General features: G+C 33.1%; 1 protein-coding gene and 1 long non-coding RNA gene across 2 annotated transcripts; both read left to right on the top strand.

Annotated features, from left to right (window-relative positions):
* The first annotated feature begins 9,810 nt into the window (after nucleotides 1-9,810).
* Nucleotides 9,811-15,695, top strand: LOC120145504. Its single transcript, XR_005518134.1, has 3 exons — nucleotides 9,811-9,873; nucleotides 13,819-13,850; nucleotides 15,424-15,695. It is a non-coding gene; the product is annotated as an uncharacterized LOC120145504 (long non-coding RNA).
* Nucleotides 15,696-18,598: 2,903 nt separating this feature from the next.
* On the top strand, nucleotides 18,599-19,890 carry LOC120145149 (DExH-box ATP-dependent RNA helicase DExH8-like). The gene is made up of 4 exons (XM_039159041.1): nucleotides 18,599-18,762; nucleotides 18,918-19,065; nucleotides 19,592-19,651; nucleotides 19,739-19,890. Exons 1-4 carry the CDS (start codon nucleotides 18,632-18,634, stop codon nucleotides 19,841-19,843), a joined length of 444 nt encoding a protein of 147 aa, XP_039014972.1. The 5' UTR covers nucleotides 18,599-18,631; the 3' UTR covers nucleotides 19,844-19,890.
* The last annotated feature ends 1,425 nt before the right edge of the window (nucleotides 19,891-21,315 follow it).

A 21,315-nucleotide genomic window follows, 5' to 3' on the forward strand; every position in this document is an offset into this window, starting at 1 on the left:
CGTTACAAAATCCATTGTTACATTCTCCCATTTTCACTGAGGAATCGAAATTGGTTGCAATAATCCTGACAGAACCTGATGCTCAGCTTTGACTTTCTGATAAGTCAAACACTTATATACGAATTCCGTAATGTCCCTCTTCATTCCAGGCCACCAATATTGATTCTTGAGATCCATATACATTTTATTTCTTCCAATATGCATGGTCAATGGGCTACAATGAGCTTTCGTTAACAAGTCTTCCTTCAATTCATCATTATCAGGAATCACTAGCATCCCTTGATAATATAGGTTCACATCAGTCTTCAATTCATAATACGTAACCTCTTCATTCCTTATTTGATGTAGCTTCTTTGAACAATTTTCATCTCTAGCTTATAATTCTTTAATTCAATCTAGCCATAATGGCTTGAGAGTTAACTCTACACATATTGCACCGTCTCTACTTAACGATAGTCTGGCATCCAAAACTCGTAATGCTGCAAACGTCTTTCGAATTAAAGCATCTGCTACCACATTTGCTTTCCTCGGATGAAAATCGATTACTAAATCTTAATCCTTTAAAAATTCCACCCATCTTCTTTGTATTAAATTCAATTCTTTCTAATTCATCAAATACTTTAAACTCTTGTGATATGTATATAAATAACATTTTCCCCATACAAGTAGTGGCGCTAGATCTTAAGAGTGAACATTACTGCATCCATCTCCAGATCGTGCGCTGGATAGTTCTTTTCGTGTAGTTTTAATTGTCTCGATGCATAAGCCACCACTTTACCTTCTTCCATTAACACGCATCCTAAGCCATTATGAGACGCATCACTATACACTACAAAGTTATTGCCAGACTCGGGTTGAACCAACACTGGAGCTTCTGTCAAAATCTTCTTTAACCTTTTAAAACTCTCTTGGCACACCGGTGTCCACACAAATTTTATCTCATTCCTCAATAATTTAGTTAGGGGTAATGCTATTATCGAAAAGTTTTTAACGAACCTTCGGTAATAGCCAGCTAACCCCAGAAAACTTTGGACTTCTGACACATTCTTTGGAACTTCCCACTCTAAAATGGCTTTAATCTTTTAGGGATCCACTCGAATTCCTTCTGTAGAAATCACATGTCCAAGGAACGTCACTTCCTTCAACCAGAATTCACATTTGGAGAGTTTAACATAAAGCTTCTTTTCTCTCAAAATTTGTAGAACAATATTTAAATGTGAACTATGCTCTTTTTCTGACTTTGAATTCACTAAAATATCATCGATGAACACCACTATGAATCGATCCAAATAGGGTTGAAATATTCTGTTCATGAGATCCATGAAAGCAGCCGGTGCATTCGTAACTCCAAATTGCATAACAATAAACTCATAGTGCCCATATCTCATTTTAAATGTCGTCTTTGGAATATCTTTATCTTGAATCTTCAATTGATGGTAACCAAAACGTAAAACAATCTTCAAAAACACTAAAGCTCCCTTTAACTGATCAAATAAATCGTCAATTCGGGGGAGAGGATACTTGTTCTTGATGGTCACTTTATTGAGTTGTCTATAATTAATGCAAAGACACATGGATCCATCATTCTTTTTGACGAACAAAACTAGAGTTCCCCATGGTGAGACACTCGTTCTGATAAACCCTTTATCCATTAATTCTTGTAATTAGATCTTTAATTCTTATAACTCTTTTGGGGCCATTTTGTATAGTGACATGGCAATAGGTGCAGTTCCTGGCATTACTTCAATCTGAAATTCTACCTCTCTATCTGGAGGCAAACCCGGTAACTCTGCAGGGAAAACGTCAGAAAACTCTCTGACTATAGGAATTTCTTCAATTCACTTCTCTTTAACTCTAACATCCAGTACACTAGCAATAAACCCGTGACATCCCTATAGCAATAACTTCTTTGTCGACATCACTGATATTACATTATCTAATGGGTTCCATCCTTAACTAAATACAATGACTTCTATACCTTTTGGACTTCTCAACGTTACTTTTTTCAGTCTACAATCAATATTAGCGTAGTAACGATATAACCAGTCCATTCCCAGTATAACCTCGAATTCGTCAAAAGGTAATTCCATCATATTAGCAGGGAATTCAATTCCCTGAATCCGTAGGGACACCCTTGACACGTCATATTGACTCGAGCACTGTGCCCTAACGGATTAGCCACTATCACCTCACTACTAGTAGCTTCTAACAGAATATTCAATTCTCTCACTAAATTACTGTAAATATAAGAATAAGTAGACCCTAAATCAATCAGTACAAACACATTCTTGTCATACAACTAAAAAATACCTGCTATTATCTCTGGGTCATCTCGATCCTCGTTAGTCTTAAGATTATACACACGAGATGTATAACGTATCTCTTGTGGAGCCGATGACTCTGATTGACTTCTTCCTCTACCTCTACCTCTTCCTCTCTGGTTAGCCGAGGCAGACCTATCTGGCTGTGCAGATTCACCAGCTAACATGGGACACTCCCGAACAAAATGCCTGGTGTCCCCACATTTAAAGCGGGATCCAGAAATCATCCTGCAAATCCCCGAGTGATTCTTTCCATAATATGGACATGGTTTAACTTGACTCAGATTAGATCTTCTATCTCCATATCCCACTGATTGTGTTTGTCGTCCCCTCATCGTATTTGATCCCCTCGCGGAGGATGCCATAGACTCTGATCTCGCTTGGGGTCGAGAACCAACATCTCTACCCCTTTTTGATGGTGCAACACTCGATGATGCACCCGATCTTTCTTATGTCTGATCTTGGGAATCTCCGAACCTCTCATTCTGAGCTCTTTCCAGAGCTTTAGCACGATTCACCACTTCTTGAAATGAATATATATTCAACACAATAACACATATCTTTCAAACGATGATGCAATCCCTCAACAAACCACTCGCAAGCATCCTTCTCTGTAGGAATTAACTCAACAGCGAAGCGGCTTAACTTATTGAATTCACATTCGTACTCATACATTGTACGGTTCCATTACTTCAGATTCATGAACTCTTACTTCATTTGTCGGATGAACTGATCTATGATATATTTATGCTTGAACTCTTTTAAGAACAAGGACCAAGTTACCTGATCACTTGTCATTCTCAAGGTAACGTTGGTCCACCAATTCCTTGCTTGCCCTCGGAGCAAGGAGACTACTCCATCCAACTTGTCAACATCAAAACAATGAAGTCCTTCAAGTATAATTTTCACGTCATTAAGCCAAAGGTCTGCAGCAACAGGACCTTCTTCAGCTTCACCTCTAAACTCTGGTGCTCCTAAACCCTTCAACTCCTTTGTTACATTCATTCTTGGAGTTGAAGTAGCAAAAGGTTGGAAACGCGCCAAGACAGCGTCCAGTGTTCTGAAGAACACATCTTGATCACTCACAGGCACTCTGGAGGGTGCCTGATCTTCACTCTACCTAGCCAAGACATGTGAATTACTGCTTTCAGTGGGCCTATCGTCTCCCGCTTCACTTCTAGAGTTATCATGTCCGAACATCTATAAAAACCTTCACATATCGTTCTATTAGCAAAACAACATACTTACTATTATATCAGATCAAAAGTTTTCACTATTTTGGTGGCACGTACACTTTATAAGACTCTCTAGACTTTGGTTTATGCCGAGAATCGACTAAACCATAGCTTTGATACCATTAAATGTAACACCCCCAACCCGTACCCAACCTGGATATGAGTCTGAGGTGTCACATTGACTTTTCCAACTTTGACTCTTGACGAAAAACAATGAAATTTAAAACTTTGATTAAAATAACATTGTTACTTTACATAAGTTAACCAAAACAAGACAAATTCGATCAGAGCATTCGTAACTAACACTTTTCTTATATGCCAACACACTATACACAATCAAAATACAAACTTTCTTAGTTACTTCTGATATGATCTTCTAGTAATGATGTCGTTATTGTCACCTCTATTTCTGCTCTTCTGAATTCTTGGTACCTACGTGTAAATCACTTACACGCTAAGGCACGGACTTAGTGAGGCATAAAATAAACATAAAACAATAATATCATGAATACACACTACTATCAAACCACTAAGATATTACAATGCACCTGTAGATATCCCATTATGACATATAAGTATGATATGCATGAATGAACAATTATGTGTCATAAGAGTTTTCTTTTAATTTATCTTTGAATGCCCATGTACATTATTGAGAACAGAAGGTACGCGAATACACTGAGGTTGTGCACAATGCTGTTACCACAGCTCGAATAAAATCCTACTAGGGGCACTGAATATTTTTCCCGAATGACCATATGTCTCGAATGACCACTATATCCCGAATGACCACTGATAATCCCTCGACTCTTGGCATACTAATTATACCTACAGCTCTCATATTAAATAACATGGGCCTAATTACCAATACCTTTCTCATTTCATATCTCTTTCATCACTGTCTATGTAAACACATAAGTCACTTCATATGACCATTTCCATTATTTCACATACCTGGAAAGATTCTCTGATAATGGCATTCATTCATATAATATCATGTTAAATCATGAATGAATTATGCATGGAATCATTATAACATTATCACATATATATGTATGCATGTATTATACATTTATAGATATTAGTAATCCAATTGTATACTCTAATCTTCCAATTCTTAAGCTAAAGGAAAGGTAATTTACATTCTCATTTATAATAGGTATTGATACCCCCATAGAGTATCGGTACCCCTACAGCAATCTAAAAATTTCATCTTAAGAGGGGGTATCGATACCCCCTATAGGGTATCGATACCCTTATTGCATTCTGTTATTTTTTTTGTTCAAGGGGGTATCGATACACCTTCATAGGGTACCGATACCCTCTGCCCAGAAATTACATTTTGAGCACGAAATTTGCTTCCTTTTTAGCTCAATACTTCATATTTCACCTCCTATAATATCTCTAACTTGCATACACCTACTTAAACTAATTTATACCCATTCAATACCTCTTAAACTTAAAAATCCAATCTTCCACATAGAATTCAAGAATCTCACTCAAATTCCAACACGTTCTAAATCTAATTCTAACACTTCATATTCCTTAATCAAGTTGGCGACAAGTCAAATTCAACTTCCAATTCTTATTATGAACTTTATTTCAAAATTTCATTCAAGAACTCCTAACCTTTAATTCTTCTTACACCCTTCATCTTGTTGTTTTAAGATAAATTAAGCTTTCCTTAAGCTTAATTATCATCTAATGATCAAAACCAAACTTAAATCTCAACTATTAATCAACTAATAAGAATTCTTACCTTTACATTGGCTCACATGCAAAAACAAGAAATGAGGAGAAGAGTTGTCTGGAAGCTTGGATATTTGCTTCATCTCATACGCGTGGCCTCCATATATATCTAACCAAATTTAATTATTTACTAACAAAATGACCATGTTGTCCTTCCATTCTTCATTCTTTGAAATTTGATCCTACACAATATTTTCATATAAGTCCTTGAACTAATCAATTATTCTACTTTAAGTACCAAATTCCATAACTTTACAATTTAGTCACTAACCCGGTATTGAGGATGCTACAAATCTACCCCCTTAAGAAAAATCATCCTCGAATTTTCATTGTGCAAAGAGATGGGGGTATTGGTTCCTCATATCTTCTTCACGTTCCCACGTTGCTTCCTCTATCTTGTGATTCTTCCATAAAACTTTAACTAATGGAATAGTCTTTTTCCTTGGTTGTTTAATCTCATGAGCTAAGATTTGAATCGGTTCTTCCTCATACGTCTAATCTGGTTAAATCTCGATCTCTTTTGGAGTCACAATGTGGGAGGGATCATACCAATATTTCCAAAGCATTGAGACATGAAAGACATCATGGATTTTCTCCATTTCAGGTGGCAGCGCTAGTTGATATGCCACTAGTCCAACTCTCTTTATGATCTCGTAAGGGCCAATAAACAGAGGACTCAATTTTCCTCTTCGGCCAAACCTCAAAAACTTCTTCAATAGAGACCCTTTTAAAAACACTTTATCTCCGAATTGAAACTTAATTCCTTTTCTTTTTAAGTCTGTATACGATTTATGTCTATCAGTTGCTGTTTTGAGATTACTTTTGATCACATGCACTTTCTTTTCCACTTCTTAAATCAATTCAGGACCAAGAACTTCTCGATCCTTAAGTTCATACAAATTCAAAGGTGTAAGACATTTCCTCATATACAAAGCCTCATAGGGAGCTATTTTAATACTTGATTGGTAATTATTGTTGAACACAAATTCAGCAAGTGGAAAGTACTTTTCCCACGATCCTTTGAATTCTATAACACATGCTCTCAGCATATCCTCCAAAATCTGGATAGTTCGCTCAGATTGTCCATCTGTTTAAGGATGAAATGATGTACTAAAATTCAGTCGAGTGCCTAATGCTCCATGCAATGTCTTCCAGAATCTCAAAGTAAATCGAGGATCCTGATCAGAAACTATGGAAATAGGCACTCCATGCAATCTAATGATCTCCCTTATATATAACTCAGCGTATTTATCCATGGAGAAATCAGTTCGCACCAGAATGAAATGAGCTGACTTAGTCTATCTATCTACGATCACCCAGATTGAATCTCTTTTGTTCGGAGTTAAAGGTAACCCCGTTACAAAATCCATTATTACATTCTCCCATTTTCACTGAGGAATCGAAATTGGTTGCAATGATACTGAAAGAACTTGATGCTCAGCTTTGACTTGCTGACAAGTCAAACACTTAGATACGAATTCCGTAATGTCCCTCTTCATTCCAAGCCACCAATATTGATTCTTGAGATCCATATACATTTTATTTCTTCCAAGATGCATATTCAATGGGCTACAGTGAGCTTCCGTTAACAAGTCTTCCTTCAATTCATCATTATCAGGAATCACTAGCCTCCCTTGATAATATAGGTGCACATCAGTCTTTAATTCATAATCCGTAACCTCTCCATTCCTAATCTGATGTAGCTTCTTTGAAAACTTTTCATCTCTAGCTAGTAATTCTTTAATTCGATCTAATCATGATGGCTTGAGAGTTAACTCTGCACATATTGCACCGTCTCCACTTAACGATAGTCTGGCATCCAAAACTCGTAATGCTACAAACGTCTTTTGACTTAAAGCATCTGCTACCACATTTGTTTTCCCTGGATGGAAATCGATTACTAAATCGTAATCCTTTAAAAATTCCACCCTTCTTCTTTGTCTTAAATTCAATTCTTTCTGATTCATCAAATACTTTAAACTCTTCTGATCTGTATATAAATAACATTTTTGTTCAAGGGGGTATCGATTCACATTCATAGGGTACTGATACCCTCTGCCCAAAAATTACATTTTGAGCACAAAATTTGCTTCCTTTTTAGCTCAAAACTTCATATTTCACCTCCTTTAATATCTCTAACTTGCATACACCTACTTAAACTAATTTATACTCATTCAATACCTCTTAAACTTAAAAATCCAATCCTTCACATAGAATTCAAGAATCTCACTCAAATTCTAACATGTTCTAAATCTAATTATAACACTTCATATTCCTTAATCAAGTTGGTGACAAGGAAAATTCAACTTCCAATTCTCATTATGAACTTTATTTCAAAATTTCATTCAAGAACTCCTAACCTTTAATTCTTCCTACACCCTTCATCTTGTTGTTTTAAGATAAATTAAGAGTTCCTTAAGCTTAATTATCGTCTAATGATCAAAACCAAACTTAAATCTCAACTATTAATCAACTAATAAGAATTCCTACATTTACCTTGGCTCACACGCACAAAGAAGAAAGGAGGAGAAGAGTTGTCTGGAAGCTTGGATATTTGCTTCCTCTCATACACGTGGCCTCCATATATATCTAACCAAATTTAATTATTTACTAACAAAATGACCATGTTGTCCTTCCCATCTTAATTCTTTGAAATTTAATCCTACACAACATTTTCATATAAGTCCTTGAACTAATCAATTATTCTACTTTAAGTACCAAATTCCATAACTTTACAATTTAGTCACTAACCCGGTATTGAGGATGTTACAGTAAACCCGAACCTCGCCTACCCCGATCCTATATTCCAAAGAAACTCAACCTTACCTAACCCAAACTTAAAATTCTTTTAAAAAATTTGATCCAAACATAACGATCATGTTAGCTCTTACGAAAAACCGAAATATGCCAAGAGGGGGTCAATTTGGGTGAATACAACCAAAAAAGGAAAAGATTTGCACAGCAATTTAAAGTGGTTAAGCTTTTCTAAACCAAAATCTACATCCACTACCTTAGCATCCACACTAAGGATTTCTTAATTCCACTAGATTTGCTTACCTTCAAGCACAAGGTGTAACCTTACAAACTCTTCAAGGTTTATACCCCAAAACCTTGAATACACACTCTATCAAAGAGTAAATACAAATTTAGAAAACAAAAGAAAATCTCACAAAGGAAATTTATTTTTTTAAATATATTTTTTAATTAATATATGGTAAGTACAAGACAATATATGTTTAAAGATAACTCTCAACCTTTCGACATTGAACGCTTACACCCCTGACATATATGGTGCTCGAACCTGAGTCCTCAAGAAATGATAACAATTCCTTTACCACAGAAGCCACTTGGTTCGTGCCACAAAGGCAAATTAGTTTACACAAATTAAACACTGGCCCAATACACACTTGAGAAAAATAAACAATGTAGCTCACAAGTGTGTTTGTAACAAAGAATTTGATAATTTATGCACAAAAGAATACTTTGATGTTGGTAGGTTGGTTCAATATGATTCTTGTAGACCTTGGGAAGCTGTGACCTTCAATTTATATCTTCTCCATCAATTCTAGCCATTTGGAGCCGTTACCTACAACCAAAAACAACATTTAATACACAAGGGATCGATCCTTTGATGAAAGAGGTTGATCATTTTTCAAATAATTCAGCTGTTTCAAGAAAGGGATCGATCTTTTAGGGGAAGGGATCGATCATTTTCATCGAGGGGTCGATCTTTTTGATGAAGGGATCGATCCTTTTCCTTGAGGGATCGAACTTTTTGTGAAGGGATCGATATTTTCAAGTTAATTTGGACTTTGAATTTTGTTTTATAAATTTTTGATAAATTCAATTAAGTCCAAAATTAAATTTGCAATTAATTGTTATATCAAAATCTCAATTCAACAGTCTCACCCTTTTTGATATAACAAAACTTTTTGAATTTTTTTTTAAAAAAAATGCTCCCATTTGAAAAATAATAAAACAATTCAAGAATTTATGAAAAATTTTAAGCTCTAATTTTAATTTTAAAAAATTATTATTCATTTTATACTCACTTCTCCCCTTTTTGTTATATTAAAAATAATGCAACAATCTTAGTATCATATAATAAAGGAGATAAAAATAAACCTAGAAACAATTAAAAACGTGTGGAGAAATATATATATATATATATAATGTCCAGAATTTTGAAAATTTGATTAAAATTTAATATTTTTTATTAAATATAAATTGAAATTTATTTTTAAAATTTTTTATTTTATAAATATGTGGTATTTTATGTTCGAATATGATCGAATATTGAATATCATTAGATGATTATAAAATTATAATATTGATATTAATTAAGATAACATTTTATTAGATGTAAGATAGATGAGTGTTTGATTAAGAGAAATAATATAAAGTATATTATTCAAAACATGGGAGTCACACGTTTTGGAAGATATTTTTGGGAGAGGGCCTGATTTTTTAAAAGGGGGAAATGGAGAGAAACAAACGGGAGGAGTCTTCTACATTTTCCAAAGGAAAAGGCCAGCCATGAAAGAAGAATTAAAAAAAAAGGAGGAAAGGTAACAAATTTTGCTATTTTAGTCCTAGATTTTCCACTTTTAGGTTTTTTATATTAAATACAAGTTTGTTCTTCATTAAAATTTCTGTTATATGACACCAATAATTCATGGATTCAAATTTTTATGTTATTCAATTTCGAGGTTAAATATTTTAGGATTTATAGACCCAAATGAAATAAAGTTAGATTTTGAAGGATCAAAAGTGGTTTTACCAGTACCGAGGAGATTTATAGGAAAATCTGGGTAAGGTATCAGTGTGGTATTGGTATCGAAGTTATAAGTATCGATACTAATGAGGGAGTACCAATACCAAAATTGAGAGAATCAATACTCTATAAAGACTTGGAAAATTTGAGAATTTCATTATGCTATTTTGGTATCGATAATTGTTTGAGTATCGATACCTGCCAAGTGTGGTTTCAATACTCTCATATGAGTACCGATATTGCTAAGCTTGGATAATTCTAATTGTTGAACTAATTTGATAACATATAGAAAGTGAAGATCATTGATGATTGGGTAATGTATTGAACGAAAGACAATGATGTTAAAGGTAGTATCGATAATCGATATATATATTACCGTACGAATAATTATTCCGGGTGTCTCGCACGGGAGCACCTAATCATTTATTTTACATCCGGTGAGTCACACGATAGCACCTAGAGGAAGGTGATGCTTCGCACGAGATACACACCCAACGACTAAATATAAGAAAAATATACATATAAAAGTTTATAGTTGTTGTACTAAAATGGGAAATGAAGGAACACTTTTGTGACCCAATGTGATATTTTTTATTCGGGTATAATTCTCACTCTGGGTGGATGATAAATTTAGTTGGTATAGTTCCTGGGCTAGGTCGAGGGTGTTACATTTATTGGTATAAGAGCTTAGTCGATTATTGGATAACTTGTTTGAGTCCTACATGCCCAGATCAAAAAGATACTCGAAAACTGAGACTATGATATTATTCTCTCATCGTTGGTTCGAAAGTTTTTATGCAGCTTTGATCAATAAAAGTGTAAAGATAGATAGATTGGATAAATGCTTTAAAGTGATTGAAAATTTAGGGTAAACTTCCCATCGAAAATATATATAATATATTAAAATATGTAAAAATAAATAAATAAATAAATAAATAGAGAGATTGAAATTAATCTTTTCATAAATAAGAGAATGAAGTGATTCTCCATTAATAAAAGTGCATTTGAAAAAAAAATGATAATGGTGATATTATGGAAGTAGAATGAAAGCTAATACTCTAGTGATAAGACATGAATAAGATTGAAAATATTTGAAAAGTGATAAATGATTCTTACGATTGAGATATTGATTCAGACAGTCTTCTATAGTTAGTATTGTAAACATAGAATAAAGACGAAAACTTTCTCATAGCCACATCTCGATTATCAGGGTATGCAACAATCATTATTTCTATTAACATGAGCACAATACGAATTGGTGCTAAGATTTCATGTGAACTATAAAAAGTTAATTGAGTTAAAATAATAATAATAAGCACTTATTTCCTAAGTTGATATGACTCGCGAAACAAGTCTAATAAGATATCTTGATTGTTAAGAGTTGGTTCCTTATATGAATCGTATTCGTACCTTTGAGGTTGCTCACTATGGTGAATGTCTTTGTAGATATTATAAAACTTGATACTTCAATATTATCTTGTCGTCTCTATGGTTGATTTCATCGGTGACATTCTTAGATGTGTCCTAAGGCTAGAGTCATTTGATATAACCTTTTATTACTTTGATAAAGGTATGTCTTCTAAAATTTTATTATATAAGCTAAATGATAGTATTAAGTTTCGTTTGATTTGACCTTAGACCAAGAAGTTGAAGACTAATGTTATTAGTGATAGATGATGCATGGTTGCCCGTAGTGGCCTTAAGTGACAATTGGAGGATTCAAAATAGACTGGGGATATGGTTAAAAGGGTTCTCGAACTGAAAAATGTTAAAATTTAGATTTGATATTGATAATGTTGAAACAATATCAATATTTATTGATCCTAGAGAAGTACATGAAAATAAATAAATAAAATGTTATGTAGTATCAATATTGTTATTCACAAGCATCGATATTGTTAATATGATATCAATATCATATAACCTCTCAAAATTTTTTTAAAAAAAAACAAGTGAGTTATTTTGGTATTGATGCCTAAGGTTGATACCGATACTGATGAAGGGTAGTATCAATACTCAAGATAGAGTACCAATATCTCAAAATTTTAAAAAAAAATCAAGTGAGTTATTTTGGTATTGATGCCGTTAGGATACTTCAACACTTTTAAGGATTCTGAATTGACCTCCGATATCTTGATGTGTATTTTAAGTATAGATTGATCTTACAGATCTTTTCATTATCCCGATAAGTTAAAGTCTTCTTAGTTTTGATAATTTCTTACTTGTAATTTTAAAATGATTTTTCCCTAAGTGATTCGATAAATCTTTTAATCATTTTGATAAATAAATGCTTTCAAAACTTGATAAGCTCCTAATAGTTTTTTGGAAGTGGTGTTTCTTATTCAATTTTTGATAAAGTTTAGTGATCGAGTTAGACCTTGAGGTTATGTATCGAGTCTTCGTAAGAGCTTAATAGGATAACCCTTGTGTGTATAAGAAGAGAAGTCTCTAATATTAATCCTAATTCATTTTAAACAATTATTATATCAAATAATTGATTTGAAAAATCGGACATCTTAATACGAAAGCCAAATCGAATTATTCCCTAAATTAAAGGGCTAAGGTGAAATTAAACCTAAAGTTGAGGCTCTAATTATTAGCCTAATTGATTGTGTTAAATGAATATCTAGTTAAAATTTCAATGACTATGTTGTGAAGAATATAAGGTTAAGGCTTTAATTATTACCCCGGATTAATTTTAATCAATTATTAAGTCGAATAATCAAAATGGAATCTCAGACATTTTAATGCGAGGGCCAAATTGAATTATTCCCTAAATTAAGAAGTTCAGGGAATAATCAAAACGTAAAACTTAGATATTTAAACTAGGGACTAAATTAAAAGTAATTTAAACCTAAGAGTTCAATCTACAATAATCTAGAGCTAAATTGAAAACATGCAAAATAAGAGGCAAAAATTTAAATATTTAAAAAAGGTAATTCAAGAATTTAAAGAACTAAATTAGAATGCACAAGAAATATAACAACATAAATACAAACATAGAAAGTTAACAAATCGAATAAAAATGTTTAATAATTAAAAGTTAGTGAATTAGTAACTAATGAATTAATATCTTATTAATACTATTAAAGTAGAGATTAAATTAGAATATATAAAAAATTGCAATTGTAAATAAAATAGTGACCAAAATCAAAGAATTAAAAAATCAAAACCATATTCGAGATAAAATTAAAAGGAAATAATCCAATGAATAAAATGAAAAGTAACAGAATAACATGTCCAAATTCAAAAATAACAAAATAGAAATCAATGACCATTATATAAATCCATGCTAAAAGTAGATGAACTAATGGGTTATTTTTCGCTTTATTTTAACCTTAATAGAAAAGAAAAGAAAATTGGGAAAATTGGCAATACTTCTTGTTGAGAATTTAATGCTTAATTTATCACATTTTGTTCCAATAAGGTCAACTAATCTTGTAACTGATCTCGTAAATCACCTTAAGATTGCTCTATCGCTTCCGACCTCTTATCCATGACTAGACAAACTTGGTGTTACTTCCACGTAACCCTCCATGAATTATTTTCTTGGTTTTATAACTTTTTCTTGTAAAATATTTAAATAAATAAATGAAATGCATGTATGTAAAAAAAAGGTGTTGCTCTAGAGTGATCATCTTAAAATATTTTCATTGAACACAACGGTTTCAGTACATCAAATGGTCAAACTTTATAGATAATGAATAGCTTTAACTCATAGCTTTTCTATCTCTTTCAGGAGCCAAGTTAAGTTCCAAGCAGAATCTGGTGGTAAGTTGTCAATTTGCTTTAATCTCTTGCAAAACCTGCTAAGTCGAACAACTTGTGACTCCAATCACTTGCTTGAGTAATAGCCTCCTTTATTACATTGTCTTTTTCGTCCACCTTATGTTTCAATCCTTGAAGTTGCAAACAATATTGATCATTTTCCCTCGTAAGTAACTTGATGCAGTTATAAAGTTCTTGCGCAAGATTTCTATAATCATGTATCATCTTTGTCAATGTGCTCAACATCTCATTCTTTGCTTGACATATCCCTAAATCGTTTAAGGTTGTATTGTGTTTTCCTTCTACAATCTGTAGATCATGAGATAACTTCTTAGCTCAACCTTTATGCACTTTGCACTTCTTTTAATTTTCATTGTTCAGTGTCATTCTTTAATTTAGAGACTCATTTTGCCCATTCCTCTAGAGTATCGTCTAAACCAACATTTTGCAATGCTCGACTATTTCTTTGGAAAACCATCTTGTATGGCTTCCATTTCTCTACTCAGATTATCCTTTTCGTTTTGCAACTGACGTACTTGAGCTTCGTACTTCAGTAGACGCTCTTCGTCTTGGATGCCCCCATTAATGCTTTTATCCTTGAACACTCTAGGCTCTACCTCAACTAGACCTTTAAATATCGAACTAGGTTGACCTTTTATCTCAAGCTCCAATACTTTATTCTCTAACAAGCACTGAATTCAAAACTTAATGGCAATGCAATTCTCTATATAATGTCCTTGAGTTCCTGTATGATATTCATAATTGGCTTTGACATTATACCACTTTGGATATGGAAGTGGTTAAGGCTTCACATATTGTAGGGTCACTTCTCGCGCTTCCAACAGCTTACTATACAAGTCTCCATATGAGATAGGAATAAGATCAAAACAAAGACTACCACTTTCTAGCTTGTAGTCATTATTTAGGTGTGACTTGGTTGAGTGAGGACATGTTTTTAGAACTAGTTTGAAAACTAAGTTGCTATAGTTGGGTTTAAATTATCCTTCGTTTTCGCATTTTCAAGCACTATGATGACTATTGGACTTCTAGAGAACATGAATTTACGTTACTTGAAACTCAACAACCCTGCTTGGATACGATCTCTGAGTTTATTTTTCAATGCGCCATAATTTTCTGTAGTGTGTCCTGAGCTTCCTATGTGATAGCTACATTTGCCATTAACATTATATCTCTTATGATATGGAGGCTCTTTTAGGTTGGACTGAATTGGAGTCACAAGGTTATTTTCCACTAGCATAGGTAACAGATTCTCAAATACCAATATATCCTTATCATATGACTCATCTTCATCTCTTTGAACTTTTATAGTTATGACCTCTTACTTGGTATCTCCAGATAACAACTTGATGTTAACGATGACAGTGTGTGATTTCTAGTTTGCTAGGATCACCTCATTTTATAGTAATCTCTTGTGTATCTAACATTAAAGATTGTTCTCATTGTTCTTTTTCCCTCTTATGTAGAAACCTCTTTTCTTTTGCCAATGCATCTATTCTATTCATCATCATATCCATTTACTCTCTCATCTCTTGTATTTCTCGTTGCTCTTTTTCAGATATGTGATCTTTAAGCATATGGCATTTTACTCTTCTCCGAGCGTCTTGACAATGCCACCTCATAGATACATCATGGCCTACTTGATCAAGAAACCTCTTATTCATCGTGAAAACCTTGTAACCAATGAAAACTCACGAATCGACACATTTTATGTATGTCATGAACATATGATGCAAGGAAAAGAAAAGAACAGAGGATACAAGTTATGACATATAGAACCATAAAACAACAAGTAAAGTGTAATGGTAAATACAAATGCGAATATGCAAATGCGGGATACAAATGCAAAAGATATTGATATGTCATGTTTATGTAATGATAATGAAACACGCAAGGCAAAGAGATTACTAAGAAATCAAGTTAGTAAAATTAAAAAAAATAAAGGAAACTAAGAAAATCTAACTGATAAAAAAATTGTAAATACGGTAGATGAAACACAAATAAATTCAAAACCTTAACCACATGCATTCTAATTCTCTTAGGGTATCTACATGGCTCTAAAGGGGTAGACTTGCTAAATTCTCTATATGAAGTTTGGTTATAGAAAAGGTTCTCAAACAGTCTTTACAACATGATAAGGTTAATAAATACTTCAATTCTGACCCATTACAGACTTTGCGAATCGAATTCAATTTAGGGGATCACACTATTAAATGTATATCATGGAAGACAATATCCAAATAGACACTTGGAATGTTTTCCATAGGTATTTTGCCAGACCTACACGAGGAAGACCAATGTTCCCCTATGGTGTGGCGTTTTCCCCTAATTAGGTGAAATGGGATGAAGCTTGGGTATAGAGCTTATGATATGCAATAGTTCTAAATATATTCAATCAAGTGAAAGCACTAACAAAAGAGAAAATCTTTTTCAATTTTTTTAAAAACATAATGAATTGTAAATTAAATAAATTCAAACTCAAAATTTCTAAATTCCAAATATATGGTAACCGTATCGTGGCTCGACTCTAAATTTTTGTTCCAAAAAAAGTTCTCAGTAGAGTCGCCAAGTTGTCACAACCAGCCTTTCGAGAAAAAGCAAACTAGTTGCAACGATGAGTTTTTTGAAATGATTTTGAAATAAAATGTTGGGAGTAGCCACCGATCATTTTTAAGGTGCGGTGGGAATACAATGAAGGGTAATTTTAGTAAAATATTTTTATTTTATCGAAAATATCAAATTTGGGTCTGCGAAAACAAGAAAACAAGTTTGGGAGTCAATTATGTGTGGAGAAGGGTTAGCACCCTCAGAGTGCCCATAAATTGGTACCTAGTTGATTACCCTATATTTAAAATTGAAAATTTTAAATTTTGAGGTTTTATTTAATTTAAAATTCATTATGGATGCAAATTTGAAAATGATACTCGTTTATTGAAATCAACAACATTCACCCTTAAGCATTTATGTGAAAGCTCAATTATTGATCACAATAAACAAATAGTGCCTTAGAGATTAAGAAATCATAATGTGAGGTTTTGAAAAGGATGTCGATTTACTTTGGGAATTACCAATGGTCACCCCCTGACCATAACAAAGAGGATACACTATTAATTCCTTGAGCATTGCCTTATTATTTTAAAATCAATATGCAACCAGACAACCATTTAAAGACCTAATTATGCTAGGTGGGTTAATTAAGGTTTTATTAACTTAAAGTGTCAAATTATGAAAAAATAAAAAACCTAGAGGACTAAACCTGAAAATGAAGTCTCTAATATTAATCCTAATTCATTTTAGCCAATTATTATATCAAATAATCAATTTGAACAATCAGACATCTTAACACGAAAGGCAAATCTAATTATTTCCTAAATTAAATGATTAAGGTGAAATTAAACCTAAAATTGAGGCTCTGATTATTAATCTAGTTGATTATGTTAAATGAATATCTAATTAAAAGTTGAAGGACTAGATTTGTGAAGAATCTAAGATTAAGGGTCTAATTATTACCCTTGATTAATTTTAATCAATTATTAAGTCGAATAATTAAAATTGACCCTGAGACATTTTAATATGAGGGCCAAATTGAATTATTCCCTAAATTAAGAAGTTTAGGGACTAAAGTGTGAGAAATCTAAATCTAAGGAAAAATGTAAAACTTAAATATATAAACTAGGGACTTAAAAGTAATCTAAACCTAAGAGTTCAATATATAATAAAGGCTAAAGAAGCTAAATTGAAAACATGCAAAATAAGAGGTGAAAATTTAAATAATTACAAAAAAGTAAAAACAATAATTTAAAGAACTGACCCCACATCGAGCCTAATCCCACTTTCCTCTAATCCTCATTTCTCTCGACTGTGATTCACCAAACCCCTCCCCAAAGCTTCTCTCAACCGCCGTTCAACAACGAAATTTGCTCCGTCAACGTTCTCCTACTCGGGCCACCCCTATTTCAAACTTAATCCTTTTCTATCTTACCCAAAATTTAAACCGAGCTCATCAACCTGCATGTAAGGCTAAACGACTAAAGAGGCACGACTATTTGACTACCACGACCATCCACGACGACCTTGACTCCGACGGGATGTCCTCAACGACTAAGGCCCCGTTTGGTTCATGGAATATTTCATTCCTACGGGGAATGTTTTTTTTCGGGTTGAAGATACCCACGTTTGGTTTTGACTAAGGCCCCGTTTGGTTCATGGAATATTTCATTCCTACGGGGAATGTTTTTTTTCGGGTTGAAGATACCCACGTTTGGTTTCTCCACCTTCTCAAATACCAGTCAAAAATTAATACCAACAGTGTTTTTTTTTTCCGTTTCTCCGGGAATGTTATTCCCCCATCTCCCTCAGGTATTTTCTTATTCCCGTCCCCTGCTTCCTAAAATATCCTTCTCCCCGCTTGGTTCTGCTGAAACAAAATTTTCTTCTTCTTCAATTTGGCGTTGATTTCTGCTTCTGGCAAATTAGGTTTTGCTTGGAGCCCTTCTAAAGACGAGAATTCCTTCTCCTGCTGATGACGAGAAGAAGCTTAAAGCCCAGCAATTCTTCTCCTACTGTCTTTTTCTCTTTCTTTTTTCCTTTCTCCATGAATGCACAAAAGATTTGATGTACAAGCAGTCTGCTTCAATTTCCGCCGCCACTTCTAGGCAATTTTGTTTACTTCTGTCAGAATCTATTTTAGATTTCAGGTTCATTTCTTTTTTTTTCTTTCACAGGGCAAGATTGTTTTCAAAACTGCTGGAGTTTTGCTGGATGAAATGCGAGATAAGGGATTCCAGGCACTTAAATACAAGGTTATTATTCTTGATGAAGTGCATGAAAGATCCATTGAGTCTGATCTTGTCCTTGTTTGTGTGAAGCAATTTCTACTGAAGAACAAAGACCTGAGGTTAACGATTAACATATTCGTTCAGTTTCATGTATTATTTTCTGTTTTCAAATCCATTTAATTTGTTCATTTTAAAGCCAGCATGGAGTTGGGGAATGCTTTTCTGTCACTCAACCGCTAACTCAATCTCAATGATAAATCTGTGAATTCCCCAGGGTGGTTTTGATGTCTGCAACTGTTGATATTGGAAGATACAGGGATTACTTCAGGGACCTTGGTAGAGGTGATAGAGTTGAGGTGCTGGGAATTCCCAGCTCTAGCCAGAAAGAAGTTTTCCAGCGACAAGTTTCATATCTTGAACAGGTCAGCTGAACTTTTGAAATTTTTGGGGATTTTATATCTGTTCATTGAGAGACACATTGTCTGATGGTGCATCATTGAGAATCCTGCAAAAAAAATGTATTCTTCACGAAGTATTAGAGGCAATGTGATGTTAATAACATGTTTAAGGGAAACAACTTTACTGTTAATGCCTTTTAAATTTATCATGAAAGATGAGTTTATTGTTATCTGTGTGTGGTCTATGATAATACTTGGCCATGTCAAATGTGATAGTGAGATTTGGATTTTTTAGATAAGTCGCAGAGGCATTCAATGGTTTTCAAGTGTATATGAAGTAATAAATTATGATACTGGAGCCATTCTTTTCATGGACATATTGATTGTGTTACTTCTTTTTTTACCAGGTAACGATTTTCTTGGAATCAGTTCAGAATTAATAACTTCAAGATATTGTTTTGGTCCATGCCCTTCAATGGCAGATGCTGAAATCAAGCCTGAAGTGTTTTGCCACTAAGCTACATTAATAATATTTTTCATTTTCACATAGCTGAAGCCAAACTTGGATAAAGAGCTAGATCCTATGGCCGGAATCATGGACTTAATGAAGGTAAAGTTTATTCCATGATTTATTCATGGCGTGTTTTATTGACAAATTCCCAATGTCTAAATTAATGCCGGTTTGTGTAAATTACAGAATATGTACGAGGAAGGGGATGAGGATATGAAAAGAACAATTGCCAAAGCATGGACTGATGCAAGATCTGGCAAGACTGGTGATTCTTTGAAGGGTTTTCGTTGAATTCCATATGAAAATGGGTATTTTGGGGTGGATTTTAGCACAATGGTCTTTCTATGCTTATTGTGGGATATTGTCTTCTTGAAGTTGCAGAAAACTTGTTTCTGGATGTTTTTTTTCTTGGTGTGATGAAGTATTGAAATTTGGAAATAGGTGATGTTTTCTCCATGTTTAAACTATTGTTGGATAAGTTAGATTAACATGATTCGTCTGTTTTAGTCTCTTTGCTATTGGATTTGGTTCGGGGGAATAGGTTCCATTGTGACCTGAACTCAGAAAACGTGGGTGTTAGTATGCAGCTTATCCTATGTTTCAATTCCTTCTGATTGCATGAATTTTGACTTCTTGGCAAAGTAATACCCTGCCTCTCCCTTTTTAGATTAGAGAGACAACAGTTGTCTTTAGGAAGACTTCATGATACAAAGTGATTCTGGTGGCCAAAGATTATGTTTATAGCTCTGTTTTGGTACTTAATTTTTCTTTTATGTATATAATATATTAAAACGACATGCACCTCGAGAGTTGAAACCAATAATCGAATCCAACCGTGTAATATAATTTGTTTTTCCATGTCATGCATCTGATAACATATCTGTCCATGGATTTGGTTGTGGCTTTTGTACCCAAATCATTATTCACCAAATAGTAAACTATTTCAAAATTTTATAATTAAATTGAAAAAAAAAACAATTTTCTTTACCATGTACAAACTCAAGTTGGGGCAGGATCCAATACGTAAATCTTTTGTCCAAGATTTGGTTCATACAGGTTGGAAGAATAGTTAGATCTTTAAACGAATCTACTTGAACGGAAGATAAAATAACTATATCTAACAAATAAAAGACAAACATCCCAAGAAAAAAACAACGAAATCTACATTACAAATGGCATAACCCATATTTGCCATTAGTTTCGTTTCCAGAGAGGAAGAAAACTTCTATAGCTCTAAGCCGTATTTGTTTTGTATGCAAGATTTACACATGATCCATTGAGACAGCAGAAAAAGCAATGTTTTATTTTATTTAAGCATTGCAAAAAAATAATGGATTTTAAAGCACAATGAGAAGACATCAATATTTTATTAAAATATTAACAAAGATAATGATGAATGACGATAAAATATAAAATTATAGACAATATGATTTTTGGTGTTATATTTTCTTATTTGAATTATGTTTTTTTAATATAAATTAATGAGATAAATAATAATGATAAAGTATGCATAATTAAGTATAAATATAAAAGATAAATAAATAAATTATTGTATATAGAAGATATAATAAATATTATATCTTAGATAACAAAAATAATTTACATCTTTTTATTATTATGAATATATATGAAGAATTTCCACAATGTAAACATTTAGTTAAATGTTGATGTAAAATTTTAATATATTTTTACATAAATTATGTAAAATTTAATATTAATTAAAATTAAAATAATACATGATATATTTAAATACTCAAGTAATA

Source organism: Hibiscus syriacus, unplaced genomic scaffold (genome assembly GCF_006381635.1).
Source record: "Hibiscus syriacus cultivar Baekdansim isolate YM2019G1 unplaced genomic scaffold, ASM638163v2 tig00110893_pilon, whole genome shotgun sequence".
In the NCBI taxonomy this organism is placed as follows: domain Eukaryota; kingdom Viridiplantae; phylum Streptophyta; class Magnoliopsida; order Malvales; family Malvaceae; genus Hibiscus; species Hibiscus syriacus.

Coding starts and splice junctions, on each gene's coding strand:
- LOC120145149 (XM_039159041.1), top strand. CDS start 18,632: ATGCGAGATAAGGGATTCCAGGCACTTAAATACAAGGTTATTATTCTT. Junction 19,066..19,591: donor AAGTTTCATATCTTGAACAG/GTCAGCTGAACT, acceptor ATTTTCACATAG/CTGAAGCCAAACTTGGATAA. Junction 19,652..19,738: donor GAATCATGGACTTAATGAAG/GTAAAGTTTATT, acceptor TGTAAATTACAG/AATATGTACGAGGAAGGGGA.